Genomic DNA, 15,060 nt, shown 5'->3' with positions numbered 1-15,060 from the left:
ATAAATAAATAAATAAATAAATAAATAAAGTACAAGTAAAGGGAGCACCCGGGTGGCTCAGGGGTTGAGCATCTGCCTTCAGCCCAAGGCGTGATCCTGGAGTCTCGGGATCAAGTCCCACGTCGGGCTTCCTGCATGGAGCCTGCTTCTCCCTCTGACTGTGTCTCTGCCTCTCTCTGTGTCTCTCATGAGTCAATAAATAAAATCTTTAAAACTAAATAGAATAGAATAGAATAATAGAATAAGAGCAAAGGTATCTCAGGCTCCACGAAGAGAGGGCCTGGGAGGTCCTGACCTCTAGATCAGACCCTGCTCTGCTATGTTTAGCTGCCTCCATCTAGGTTTATTAAAACATAGCATTTTTTTCTTTCGTTTTTTGTTTTCATTTCAAAAAAAAACAACCCCATAAACTTAAATCCATGGATAATAAATTGACTTTTCCTCTTTTCTCTCTGGCCACCAGCCCACAAGTGTAAGGAATCCTGAACTTGAACGAAATGGACTGTACCCGGCCTACACTGGACTGCCGGGGTCCCGGCACTCGTGCATTTTCCCCGGACAGTATAACCCGTCTTTCATCAGTGATGAGAGCAGGAGAAGAGACTACTTCTAAGTGCCGAAGCGCGAGGGAGGGCCCACCCCTCTGAGCAAGTTGCAGGACCTCGAGGCTCAGAGGACGGTGCCCCAGGAGGGAGCGGGCACCCTGGCTGCTCCCGGGCCTGGCGGAGCCCCCCTGGGGCCAAGCAGGCAGCGGGACAGGTGCGAGGGGCGCGGCCGCAGTGGAAGGGGCAGCCGGAGCCGCGACGCAACGGAGGGCTGCCCGCCGGGCACCTTCGCCCTTACTGTGAACGTGAACGTGAACGTGGGCCGGTCCCGGGAGTCTCCTGGGCGCTGCAGCCGCCTCCGGCCCCCGCCCGAGGGCCGCATCTTGGCCAGGGCACGGCGTCCGGCACCTTCGCCAGGACCCAGTCTTCCCTTAGTTTGCACTTTAGTAAATTGGGTAGGGAGGTCTCTTTTTTTGGATTTCTTTCCAAGACTGTTCCAAAAAGAAGGCCTCTTTTCCTCAGACACTTCCGTAGGCCTCAATTTGGTGATTAATTTACAGCAAAATACCGGCTCTTTGGTCATTTTCTTGCCCGGTATCTACGTGCTAACCAACAGATGATGATGATGATGATGATGATGATGATGATGATGATGATGAGCATACCACTAAGGCTTGGAGATGCTGCAGGTGAGCATACAGTATCTTAGTAGGGCTCTAGGTCTTTGCAGTTTCCAAGCCACCCCTCAAACTGAGGAAATGTGCGAGGCATAGCACACACTGCATTTTTTTAGCCAAGGTGACACATTTATTTAAGATTGTTTTCTCCCTCCCCCGTTAAATCTCACTTTTCCTAATAAGTCTGCATCAGGGCAAAACAGGTTGCATTTGGTTTTCATTGGAGGCCTCGCGGCGCCGGGTGCAGGCCCTGGCGGGAGGGCGGCAGGCCGCGGGGCGCCCCTCATGCCCGGGGCCCTCCCGGGGACTCCGACGTCCACATCGAGGTGGAAGCTGCCGGCACGTGCCGCAGAACCGGCCGCCGACTGAGGGGCAGGTGCACCAGGTTCCTGAGGAGGCCCCAGGAGCTGGGACCGAGCCGCGGCCCGTGAGTCTGCTTCCCTTCCCCGGGCAGCTTTTTTGACCCTGTCTGTCCTGGATCTTGTCCACGTAGCGTAAACTTTACACTGTACACTCAGTGTAAACGTCTGACCAACTGCCCAGAGCTGTTGATTCATTGAAGAAATAGCTTCTTTCCTCTCGTGCAGTCGTCTGCCCGTCTTTATACTACTGCCCGGGTCCCAGCAGACACACGATCATTTGAGTCAGCTTCGGGGGACTGAAGACTTCGGGCCAGTTAAGGAGTTGAGAGGTTGCCTTTGGGAAGGAGATGCCACATGTCTTATTTATTGCGCCTGTGACCTGGGTCGTGTGGGGGAGCGGGGGGGCGTCCCTGGTGCACGGGGTCTTTAAGCGCTACTTGTGGAACTGCGATCATTCTCGTCCTGTGCTTTGGGATAGAGAACACGGTGGCAAAAGACCGTTCCACCCTGAAGCTTGGAGCTCAGCGGCACCCACGTTTCTGGAAGCGGTGCAGCCTTTGGGACGGTTCTGTCCTGGGCATGGGTGTTTCTTCCGAGTTCCCTTCTCTCTTTAGAATGTGTCTCATCCTTACTGTTCTGTAATCCTCATCCTAAGAGTTTTAAGTGTCAACCTCTGTGTCCCATGGTCTCCACGAGCCACCGTTCCCCTGCGGCAGCAGGTACACGAATCAGGTGTGATGCTTCGTAGTCTTTACCTGGGACTCCTCGCCTGAGATACACGTTCTGTTTTTGTCAGTGGTCACCAGCCGACAGTGTCAGAGCATCACCTTTCTGAAATCTTGGGGCTTGCGTGTCGCTGGGGAAGCCAACAGCCTGTGTGCCTCCCCGTCTCCCATCTCCGGAGAGCTCCGAGCTCCTGCCCTCCGCTCAGCCCTCAGCACACCCGGATGCCCTGGGAGCGGCCTGGCTTTCCTGGCTCTTGATGCCCATCCCTGCTCATCCCCAGAACCCAAAGCCGGCCCCAGCGGGAAGGGGTGGGGGGCGCTATCCCCGGGCATACTTAGCTGAAGGTGTCAGGTGACGTCACAGCTGATAAATCATCTCCTGTGTCAGGACCAGAAGCTATAGGCTACACAAAATGCAGTGTTCTGTCTCAAAAGCATTCTTGAGAAGAACCCCAAAGTCCAGAAAAGAGCGTCCTGTGAGTTCCAAGAATGCTTTCCTGTGAGGTTTTGTGCACACGAAGTGGATTAAGAATGTTGCTTTTCTTTTACTGTGAAAAAAGGGGGCCCCCTACGATGTTAGGCTCAAATGTATCTCATTTCTAAGAGGCCGTGGGGTTGGGGAGAGGCTATGTCAAGAGCATGAGGGTCTGAGAAGGCACGACGGCAGCTTCACGACCGCCGGGCTTCCCGCCTCCTGCAGGGCCGGCAGGGCTGGCAGCAGATGACCAGCAGGCCAGCAGCTCTCGGCTCCGGCACAGGTGCCCGGCGTCAGCCCCTGCACCTGCGATGTGTGATGCGTGATGCGTGTGCACAGAAAGGCCACGGCCCCGCCTCGCTGGGGCCCCACCATAGGGAACAGGAAAGCCACTTGCCTGCTCATGAGGCTTAAACCTCTGGAGGGATGGGCGGGGCCCGGTGGGAGCCACGTGTCCTGGAGCAGGCCCCAGACTGCACGGGGACTCTCAGAGCAGGACAAGGGTCACCTCCAGCCTCCTGGCAGCTGAGCGTTTTATTTAAACTCCCCAGAGCCTGTTTCTCCTGTCTTTTCCTCTCTGCCCCATGAGCTGGCCCAGGGCCCTGGAGACAATTGAAGCCCCCCTGTCACAACCAGGATCTCCGGCGTCCCCACCGTGACCGGGCTCTGTGCAACGTCCTCGGCCTCCCCACAGCCTTGCGAGGCGTGCATCCGAGCGTCCGTGTCTTGCCCGTGTGAACTTGCAGAGAGGATACGTATCTGCCTTAGCGAGCCAGGGTTCAAGCCCTTTGCCCTGCCTTGCCCTCCTGGGAAGGCCTCGCCATCCAAATGCACCTTCAGTGTCAAAGAGGGCATGAGAGACGGGCTTCAATATACTTTAAAAAAAAAAACAAACAAAACCCTAATATTAGTAAGCATCACCTGAACTAATGACATGAAATGCAAAAAAAAAAAAAAATTTTTGAAAAGTCAAATCCTTTTTGAAAAAGTCCTTTGGGGTTCATCGCATATATTTCTTGGACATGTGAGGTCATCTTTAAGAAAATAGTGGCTGGCTGTGTTTAGCAAGAGTGTACTAGTACGTGGCTTTGGGTGTACGAAGGGTGAGGTGATGGCCTGGCTTTGGGCAAGTGCAGCCCACCTTAGAGGCGCGTCTGACGGCTGCTTTGCCTGGTTCCGGCAGTAAGGCAGTGGCTCCCACGTACAGGAAGCATATTTCTGTGAACGTGATCAGAGTCGTGAACACATTCGGTTGGGTGTCTTAAATGCTGACAAATCTTCCTCTTTTGATGAAAAATTTATTTTCAGAAGCAGCTAAGTCATTTGGAGCCAAATTTGTTGAATGGGTAGTGAGATCAAGCTGGCTGCTTGCATTTGATGTTATAGACAAAGATGTGACTCTTAGGTTCTCGAAGAGGTCATTCTTAAAGGTGGCCCGGGCTGAAGGGCAGCGTCTCTGCAGTACAAGGGCTTGGACGGCCGTCCAAGATGATGTTTTTGAAGGATGGTATTTATTCAGATGTGGAAGTTCCCAGAGCAGGCACGTCTGGATCATCCCTCATGCATGGCCTTGTGGGGTCTCCACGAAGCCCTCTTGCCCACTGGCCACGTGCCCGGGTGCCTGGTAACTCTGGGAACTTTCCCTGAAAAAGCTAAAACTGAGCATTCTAGTTGCTCCTGGCTTAGTTTAGCCTACCGCACCCCAAAGTAGGGTTCTGACTGAGAGTTCTAAGGTATTTCCCCTGATTTCAAAACTAGAGCGCTTCTTTGGAGACAGGAAGAATGCAAATTTCAATATTTCACGATTTTCTGTCTTCTTTAAAACTGCCCTTAAAGGACGCCTGGGTGGCTCAGTGGTTGAGCATCTGCCTTCCACTCAGGTCATGATCCTGGGGTCCCGGGATCGAGTCCCACGTCGGGCTCCCCGCATGGAGCCTGCTTCTCCCTCTGCCTGTGTCTCTGCCTCTCTGTGTCTCTCATGAATAAATAAATAAAATTTTTTTTTAATAAATAAAATTTTTAAAAATAAAATAAAACTGCCCTTAATATCAGAGATATTTTTTCTACATGAAGACTTGCAGGGCTTAAAAGGGACATGTCATTTCCTCCTTCTTGACAAAATATTATTCTGAGGTTCTCGTGTGCGTTTTTGGAAACCAATATAGTGTCATAGAGTTGTCTTTTGAGTATGTGTTCTTTTTTTTTTTTTTTTTCTTTTCTGAAATCCCCAGAGAAGGAGACTGGTTAAAATCCTAGAAATATTAAGGTATTATATTTGTTAATTTGTTGTGCTAAAGTATCTTTTCAATAGTGTTATAATCCATCCTATTTGGTGTCAACTGCTCACAAAAAAAGCCATTGAAACCGAAGGGGACAATTAAGGTTTGTAAAGAGCGATCTTACACCAGCTTCGTCCCCTCTGCATTTTTTTAGGGGGACATTTCAAAGGATTTTTATAGTAGATTCTGGTTTTATCATATTTTCTTTGGACATGGAATGCAGGTGCATATTTCTTGCATAGGAAGGATGGGACTGGACAGGGGTGGGATGGAACCACTCTATCTGGGAAACTCACCCAGATTTCTGTATTACTTTTGCCTATTTCTTTAAAAAAAAAAAGGTCTTTCATCATGGGTTGCTGTGAGTTTTGTTAATGTTTGTGTTGCTGGATTTATGGTTAAATGAAGCATGTAGCTGGTATATGAACTTCTTGAGTTTTCACATTGTCCTGAATTTCTTTTTGCAAACCTTTATACCTTTAGCCCCTGATTGATTGTGTTAAAAACATTATGAGAATGTTATTTAAAGTTGTATTATAATTGCCACCTCCACTAATTATTCAGTACTGTAGCAGCAAAGTATTATTTGTAAGAATTTGGTTATTTTTATACTTATATCTACTTTAAGTCTGGCGTTCTAGTCAGTAAATGATGCAATAAAATGAATATCATTTTCATTGTGTGTTTTTCTCATAATAACTAGCAAATCACACCAAAGTGCAGCAGGTTTGCTGTTCATGAGTTAACAGCGGAACTGTATAGTGAGCTTCAAATCACAAATACAGGGACTGGATCATTTCTGGATCCTCAGTGCCCAGCACGGTGAGGAAATACACTCTTGATGATGGATGGATGGACAGACACACGGACCTAAATGATAAAAAGCTGAATTTAGATAGAACACCTGCTTTTGTTTACTTTTCTTTCTGTGGACTGGAGAGCATTAGGTGACCAATTCGGATGCTCAGCATTTCCTCCTGCCTGCCCCCCACCGCCACCCCTGCTACCTCTCCACATCTCACAGGGGAAGGGGCAGTAAGCATCTCTGTACTCAGTGGCACGGGGAATCCGTCGAGCTTTAAGGCAGTAGTGGGCCGTGAGCCTTACGCTTCCGCCAGCCAGTGAATGTGGCTGCCTGGCTGGATCGATGTTCATTGATTATTTGCTTCCTTCAGTACCATTCCTGACAGGGATGAGTGAGCCTCTTAGCTGCTTTATGATGGAAACCTTGGTCACTGGGAGAGGCTAATCATGTCAGCTTGGTGCCTGGAGGTGACCTTCAGCACATTAGATCAGGGTTGCAATCCATCAGAGGTCTCTGAATGGAGATGACCAGCAGCACTCTCCTCTCCTGACCCGGCTACCCCCAACTCCGTTTTCCAACCCATCAGCGGAGATCTCAACAGGACCCAGGCATTAACCCCTTTCCTTTTCCTACTCACCTCAGCCAGACATCACAGCATTTCCAGACCCACTCACCCCTGGTATCTGTGTAGGACCTAAAAGTGGGTCTACTGCTATCTACTGATGGGCTGGCCAGATGCTGGTCCTACTTGTGCCTCTGATCAAGGAATGTTGTGCCTCTACCTGGGGATTTGATTCGCCAATAAGTAAAGAACTAAACAATATTTTTAGAGCCTTGGACTTAAAGGACTACATCCATGCACACCGACTGGTTCCAGTTGCTTGGGAAGTGACAAAAGCAAAGGAACATACGCCAGAGTCCTTCTGTTTTCTGAATGGCCAGAATAGCTCTAAATCCCCAGAACAGAGTTGTGGCATCAAGCAACCATCTGACACAGCAAGCATGCACTTCAGAAAGATAGAAGAGAGATGCCAGGGGCGCCTGGGTGGCTCAGTCAGTTAAGTGTCTGACTCTTGATTTTGACTCAAGTCGTGATCTAAGGGTCATGAGATCGAATCCTGTGCTGGGTTCACGTTCAGGATGGAGTCTACTTAAAATTCTCTTTCCATCCACTACACAATCCCCACCTCCCACCCCACCCTCCGCTCATTGCTCTAATAAATAAATAAATAAAATCTTTAAAAAAGAGTGATGCTGAAAATAAAGATATTTATTGATTTTTTTTTATTGACCTCATAAAAACAGCACTATTAGAAGGTCTGGGCTCCGACCACCCATACAAGACAGTCTCTAAATTTCATGGCCTTTTCCCCCAGATCATGATGTTGGGCTAAAGTGTCTGCTCAGCTCTCTGAGCCTCAGAGTCCTTATCCCTGAAGCAGGGATAAAAATTATTGCTTTGCAGAGTTGTTGTGAGGATTACAAGGAAGAATACATGTGCGAACACTCTGTAAACTACCAAGAAACCTAACACAAAGAGAACATATTGGTTCTTTTCAGTAGGGTCCTCCTATCACCAAAAGAAAGGTAATTGGAGAATTAATATGTTGTCTCAATGCTGATTCACTAGTACCTGGTCCCGAAGACCTCAGACTTGCTGTCAAAGTGTTCCTGCCATTTCCCCTTCCCTCCCCTCCACCTGCCCCCCCACCCCCCATATCACAAAGGGATCCATGAGCACGACATTGTCAGCTCTGTAGGGGTGGGAACCAAGACTGTCCTATTGAATATAAGACGTTCAGTGCCTGGCACCTAACAGGCATTTGCTATAATGGAAGAGTGAGTGGGAAGATGAACCATTGCAATGGAAGAAATATACTGAAGTTGAAGGTCCTGGAGACTCACACCCTCTAGGAGCTGCAGGCTGGTGACTCCCTGATAGCGAGCATGTGCGTGGCTGTGATGCATCACTGAGCAGGAATCCTTAGCAAAGATGTCCTGTAGCAAAGCCCAAGCAGGTATCTGTAGATGAAACACTTTAAAGATGCTCTTCACCTGATGACCCTGGGGAACAACGGTACAGGGGAATGCTACTCAGCAAAGAAGAGCAGCGAACCACCGCAGCAGGCAGCCTCATGCTTGAGTCTCAGAACCATTGTGAAGTGGTGAAAAGAGCCAGGCATAAAGCCTTCATATTGTTTAGTTCCATGTATATTATATTCTGGAAAAGACAAAACTGCGGGGCCAGAAAACAGATGAGTGGGTACCTGGAGGTGAGGAGGAAGATTTCTGCAGTTCACTGAAAAATTTCCAGCTTTCCTTCTTCCAGGCACAAGGTAGGGTGCACTTCACCACCTCTTGTGAAATATGGCCGTGGGGCTTGCTTTGGCCAAAGAAGCATGAAGGAAACTGAAATGTATCCCTTCTGGGAAGACGCTTTAAGGGCCAGTGAGTGGGGTTCACTTCTTTTGCCTCAGCAATCATGGAAACACATGTTGAGATTGAGCTACTGCTATTGGCCTGGGACCCTGGCTCTCTAGGCTTGGAAATGTCCTGCTGCTTTGTTAAGGGAGATTCAGGGGTCACCTACTGCAGCATTACTGGGTGCATCCTGACTGGTGCGGTGCTCTAAAATTAACTCTAGTTACTGTAGTTTACATGAATTGCTTGGTTTCTAGTTCAATGCCATGGAACATTTATGATTATCATTGAAATTGTTCAACTCAGCACTTTTAGGTTTGCTTGGTTGGGTTTTTTGGCTTTTGGTTTTTTTGCTTTCTTTTCTTTCTTTTAGATTATCTATTTATTTATTTGTTCATTAATTCACTCATGAATGAGAGACACAGAGGTAGAGGCAGAGACACAGGCAGAGGAAGAAGCAGGCTCCATGCAGGGAACCTGATGCGGGACTCAATCCCAAGACCCCGGGATCACGACCTGAGCCAAAGGCAGACGCTCAACCACTGAGCCACCCAGGTGTCCCTGTTTTTCGTTTTCTTTCTTTCTTTTTTTTTTTTTTAATTTTATTTTTTAATTTTATTATTTTTATTTTAATTTTATTTTTTTATTTTATTTATTTTTATGTATTTTTATTTTTATATATATTTATATATATTTATAAATATATATTTATATTTATATATAATATCTATAAATATATATTTATATATATTTTATATATATTTTTATATATTTTTTATTTTTTATATATATTTTTTTATGTATTTTGTTTTCTTAACAAGAAGTCACCTTAGAAACACTCAGTAGTGGCTCATATTTTCTCTGCTTGAGGCTTTGTGATATGAATGAGTTTCGAACCAGAATGATCTCGGTTTGAAAGAGCTTATTAGCTGTGAGGTCTTGATGAATTTCTTTCCTATTCAGATCATTAGATTCCTCCTCTATAATATAGAAATAATGAGATCCTAATTCAGAGATAATATTGAGACATCAAATCATAGGGTGTCTCTAAAGTATATCTAAACAATAGGATGCATCATATAGCTCTGGCCTGCGACGAAGCCAACATTGAATAGACTCCATGGTGGGCATGCTTCAAGTGGCTGTCTTGTGAATATAGAACTAGAATAGGTCTTTCCCTCCTGCTTACTCCACAGTTGGCAAATCCCATTAGAAGTCGTCATCACAAAAAAATAAAAAATAATAAAAATAAAAAGAAGTCGTCATCACTATGATATCAGTAAGACATGAGTTGTTTTGAGCAATACACTATAATGAATATTCCATGGGGGACTTGATCTATATTTAGCCTGCTGATGATTAGGGAAATTAAGGAACAAAGTCCATCTTCCTTCTCTCTCCACATCATCAACCCAATCCTAGAATATCTTTTTCCTTACTTCCTTATTGGTTGGTTAAGATTTCTAAGAAATTAATTCCTTTCTAAAGGCCAAGGGACTGGGATATAGTCGTCATAACCTGGAAATTGGAACAGGTTCACCTTGGCTCACAGAATCCTAGATTGTGTGACCTGGAGAGCATTGCAGTGAGGTCATCCCAGCGTGTGGTTTACAAAACCTGCCCTGGGCAAGAGGCTGGGCCAGGGAGAAGTCATCATGCATGAAATAGGTGGTCAGTTTTTCAAAAAGCTAAATTTACTAATTTAAATGCGATATCTTTCAGAGATAATGTCTTTTCTTCTTTTGTTTAGTTATAAAAATGCCCTTTATGAACCGATGGTGATAGCAGATGGTAGTTTCTTTCTTTCTTTCATGGTTGTCATTGGTGTTTTCCCATTTTTGAAACTAGATTAGTGTCAAGTATGATAAGGAAGTCCCCTTCAAAAGGGCAGAATTGGGCGGGTCTCAGACTTCACAGCAATATCCAAAGCTTGAGGGCAATGAAGCAACATCTACAAAGTTATTCATTTCCTTGTGAAAGCAATAGGCAGAGATTGTCTAAAAGAAAAGATTTTAGGATGCCCGGCACCCAAGAAAATTTACTCCTTGATGAAGTCTTAGCCGAGAGAAAAATCAAAATGCCGAATATAGGAATGGAGAAGCCCTGAGGGTAAGTATTGAAACTGTTTAGCTATAGAACTAAGACTGAAGAAAAAGAATTAAAATTTAGGAACAGAGGGACACCCGGGTGGTTCAGCATTTAATTGAGCGTCCTGCAAGTCTATAGGCATCATTTTCCCAACAGTATTTGCTCACTTTGTGTCTCTGACACATGTTGCTAATTCTCACAATATTTCAAACTTTTTCATTATTCTATTGGTTATGGTGAGCTGTGAGCAGTGATCTTTGATGTAACTCTTGTAGTTTCTTTGGGACACTGTGAACTGGGCTGATCTAAGACAACCAATTTGATAACTGTTGTGTGTTTTCTGACTGCTCTGTTGACCAACCATCCCCTTATCTCTCTCCCTGCCCTTGGGCCTCCCTACTCCCTGAGACACAACAGTATTGGAGGTGGGCCAATTAAAAACCCTATGATGCCCTCTAAGTGTTCAAGTAAAAGGAAGAGTCACACGTCTCTCTTTAAATCAAAAGCTAGAAATGATCAAGCTTCGTGAGGAAGGCACATCAAAAGTTGAGATAGGCCAAAAGCTAGACTTCTTGTACCAGACAGTTAGCCAAGTTATGAGTGCAAAGGAAGAGCACTTGAAGGAAAGAAAAAGTGCTATTCCAGTGACTACACGAATGGTAAGACAGTGAGACAGCCGTGCTGCTGAGGAGAAAGTATTAGTGCTCAGGCTAGAGGATCAACCCAGACACAACACTGCCTTAAGCCAAAGCCTAATCCAGAGCAAGGCCCTAGTTTTCTTCTATTCTAGGAAGGCTGAGAGAGGTGACGAAGCTGCAGAAGGAAAGCTGGAGGCTAGCAGAGGTTGGGTCATGATGTTTAAGGAAAGAAGTCATCTCCATAACATGAAACCGCAAGGGGAAGCAGCAGGTGTTGGCGGGGAAGCTGCAGCAGTTGTCCAGAAGACCTGGCTCAGATAACTCATGAAGGTGGCTACACTAAACAACAGGTTTTCAGTGTAGGTAGCACAGCCTTTTACTGGAAGATGGCACCTAGGACTTCATAGCTAAAGAGAAGTTAATGGCTGGCTTTAAAGTCTCAAAGGACAGGCTGCTTTTCTTGTTAGGGGCTAGTGCAGCTGGTGACCTGAAATTGAAGCCAGGGCTCATTTACCATTCTGAAAATCCTAGGGCCCCTAGGAATTGTGCTAAATCTACTCTGTCCGTGCTCTGTAAATGGAACAACAAAGCCTGGATGACAGCACACCTGTTTACAATGTGGTTTAGTGCAGATTTTAAGCTTACCATGAGACCTGCTGCTCAGAAAAAAGATTCCTTTCAAAATATGACTGCTCATTGTCAATGCACGTGGTCACCCAAGAGCTCTGATAGAGATCTCCAATGAGATTCACGTTATTTTCTTGTGTGCTCACACAACATCCATTCTGAGGCTATAGATCAAGGAGTCATTTCAATTTTCAAGTGTTATTGTTGAAGAAATACATTTTGTAAGGCCATAGCTGCCAGAGATATATCAGCCACCACCTTGTTGAGTCAGCAACCATCAACATCAACGCAAGACCCTGTGCTGGCAGAAATATTATGTCTCACCAAAAGCTCAGGTGATGGCTAGCATTTGTTAGCCATAGAGTAATCTTAAAGTATGTACATTTTTTAGGTTTAATGTCATTGCACACTTTATAGATTACAGTATATACATATATTTTTTTTAACATTTTGTTTATTTATTCATGAGAGAGGCCGAAACACAGGCAGAAGGAGAAGCAGGCTCCCTGCAGAGACTTGATCCCGAGACCCCAGGATCATGACCTGAGCCAAAGGCAGATGCTCAACTGCTGAGCCACCCAGGTGCCCCTAGATTATAGTATATTGTAACCATAACCTTTATATGTACTAGGAAACCAAAATATCCATTTGAATCACTTTATTGTGATATTCACTTGATTACTGTGGTCTGGAACTGAACCTGTAATACCTCCAAGGTATGCCTGGACTTTTTCCCTTTCTCTTGAAGGAGTGTTTTGGGAAATAATATCTCTTGTAGTAAAGACACTGTTTTTCTAAGTGTAGAAATCATTTTTTACCTCTTCCATTAATTCAAATTAAAAACTAGATGTCTTATTCCATTTGAAAAAAGAATCTATATAAGCTCATGCTTATAAAACTATACCTATCCATCTATCTACCTCCACCCATTCTCTCTCACTTTATCAGTCTACACGAATGGACAGAGATGTCTCACATGGCATCTACCACACATGTTAACACTGGTCACTGGATTGTGGATGGCTTTTCCCTTCCTCTTCATGCTTTTCTATGTTGCTTGAATTCATTTTAATTATTTTAACAAGGATGAGTCACTGTAATAAAAACAATAAAATTATTAATTTAAAAGATAAGATGAGGGGCAGCCCCGGTGGTGCAGCGGTTTAGTGCCGCCTGCAGCCCAGGGTGTGATCCTGGAGACCCTGGATGAGTCCCACGCCAGGCTCCCTGCATGGAGCCTGCTTCTCCCTCTGCCTGTGTCTCTGCCTTTCTCTCTCTCTCTCTGCATCTCTATGAATAAATAAATAAATAAATCTTTAAAAAAAAAAAGATAAGATGATGGGATGCCTGGGTGGCTCAGTTGGTTAAGCATCCCCCTCTTGGTTTCGGCTCAGGTCATGATCTCAGGGTCATAGGATCAAACCTTGCATCAAGCTCCTTGCTGGATGTGGAGTCTGCTTGAAATTCTCTGCCTCTCTCTCTCCCTTGCCCCTCCCCCTGCTCATGTGCTCTCTCTCTCTCTCTCTCAAATAAATAAATAATAATAAGATGAGGACAATAACATATAATTTTCAGAATTGTTGAAAGAATATACGTGTATATACCATATATATATAGGGATGTGTGGGTGTATATGTACAGGCACATGTGTGAGCACGCGCACACACACACACACATACGTGGTCTAGCGTACTTTCTGGCATATTGTAGGTACTCAATGGATGCCAGGTGCTATTATTATTGTTTTCTTGGAGAGAAGAGCCTTAAATCCCGATGGTAATAATCTCCTGTATTAGTTGGGGTTCTTAGTTGCACAGATGGGCATTCACTCTGTTTGACTTTTTTTTTTTAAGATTTTATTTATTTATTCATGAGAGAGAGACAGGCAGAGACACAGGCAGAGGGAGAAGCAGGCTCCATGCAGGAAGCCCAATGCGTGACTCGATCCCGGGTCCCCAGGATCAGGCCCTGGGCTGAAGGCAGTGCTAAACCACTGAGCCACCTGAGCTGCCCTCTGTTTGACTTTTTAAGGATATCAGCTTTTTAAGGGTATCAGGTGACTCACAGAACCCCAGGAGGGACTCAGAAGATCCCCAGACAGGAACAATGGCCACGTCGCCCTGCAGGAGCACTCTAGTAGAGACAAGCCCACCGCCACCACTGCTCTGCACAGACCCAACCGCTCCAACCATGGTACCCAAGCAGGATGTTGACACCTCAGCCTCTGCTGCCCCTCAAGCCAGAGAGTGGACTCCATCTGGTACTGCTTCCTTTCATTTCTGTCTTCTAAATATAAGTCCTGTATAGATGCCTCTGATTTATGGCACCAAGTCCAGAGGCATCCCAGAGACCAGAGAGGTTGCACAAGCAAGGTCTTGGCTTCTACCTTGGAAACACAGGACTCATAATGGAGGAGACCCCCATATACAGGAAGGTGGTCAGAGATGCTAGAGAGCCTCAAACAGGACAATCACTATTGGCAACACCTCCTAAGTATCCCTTACAAAGCTCAATGATCCAAAGACCAAAGGATCCCAACAGTTCTTGAATATTTTGGTAATTTCCTTATTTACCCATAGGTTCTGTTGATTCTTTGAAATATATTTACATAAAATTCTAAAATCTTGGAGAAGGGACCCCTTATTTGGTGTAAACAGTGTTATCAGAGGCCTCTCAATTCTTAGCTAAAAGAGGGACAGAGTTGTTATAAAAAATATAAACTATTTATAAATAAAAATATTTAAAAAGCAAATGATGGGGTGCCTGAGTGGCTCAGTCAGTTAAGCATCTGCCTTCAGTTCAGGACATGATCCCAGGGTCCTGGGATTGAGCCCCATGTCAGGCTCCTTGCTCAGCAGGGAGTCTGCTACTCCCTCTCCCTCTGCCTACTGCTTCCCCTGCTTGTGTTCGTTCTCTCTGTCAAATAAATAAAATCTTTTTTTAAAAAAGCAAGTGATAAACTAAGAATTTACAGTAGATATGATGGCAGGAGGTTAATATATATTGATGCTTCAAACCTCATACAAATTACTTAGAAGAAAAACGGGGTGCCTGGCTGACACTGTCAGTAGAGCATGTGACTCTTGATCTCAGGGTCATAAGTTCAAACCCCATATTAGGTGTTAGGTGTTAGAGTTTACCTAAAAAACAAACAACAAACAAAAATCATTAAAAACCCAATAGATAGATATGTGGGCAAAGGAGATGCACAGATGACTGACAAAGGAGAAAGCGCAAGAAGACACATGGTATAAAAAATATTAATTCTCGCGTACTGCTCAAGAGAAGGGAGATTTCCACTGTCTGGGGACCAAGCATCTTGCACGTGTTCTTATTTTATCCTCACAACCATAAGCATGTTAGATATCATAATCCCCATGAGTAAACTTGATGTTCACAAGGGTTAGCTAGCTTGTTG

The 15,060-nt window shown here is 45.2% G+C and overlaps 1 protein-coding gene across 1 annotated transcript in view; it reads left to right on the top strand.

Annotated features, from left to right (window-relative positions):
* The window catches only part of HEG1 (heart development protein with EGF like domains 1), an 89,676-nt gene extending 83,936 nt beyond the window's left edge, over positions 1-5,740 (top strand). The window contains exon 19 of the mRNA XM_049105405.1: positions 464-5,740. Coding sequence (XP_048961362.1) covers positions 464-613 — 150 coding nt within the window. The 3' untranslated portion in view covers positions 614-5,740. The remainder of the gene's footprint in view (positions 1-463) is intronic.
* Positions 5,741-15,060: the final 9,320 nt, after the last annotated feature.

This window comes from Canis lupus, chromosome 33 (genome assembly GCF_003254725.2).
Source record: "Canis lupus dingo isolate Sandy chromosome 33, ASM325472v2, whole genome shotgun sequence".
NCBI classification, from domain to species: Eukaryota; Metazoa; Chordata; class Mammalia; order Carnivora; family Canidae; genus Canis; species Canis lupus.
This window is presented reverse-complemented; position numbering and strand designations above follow the sequence as displayed.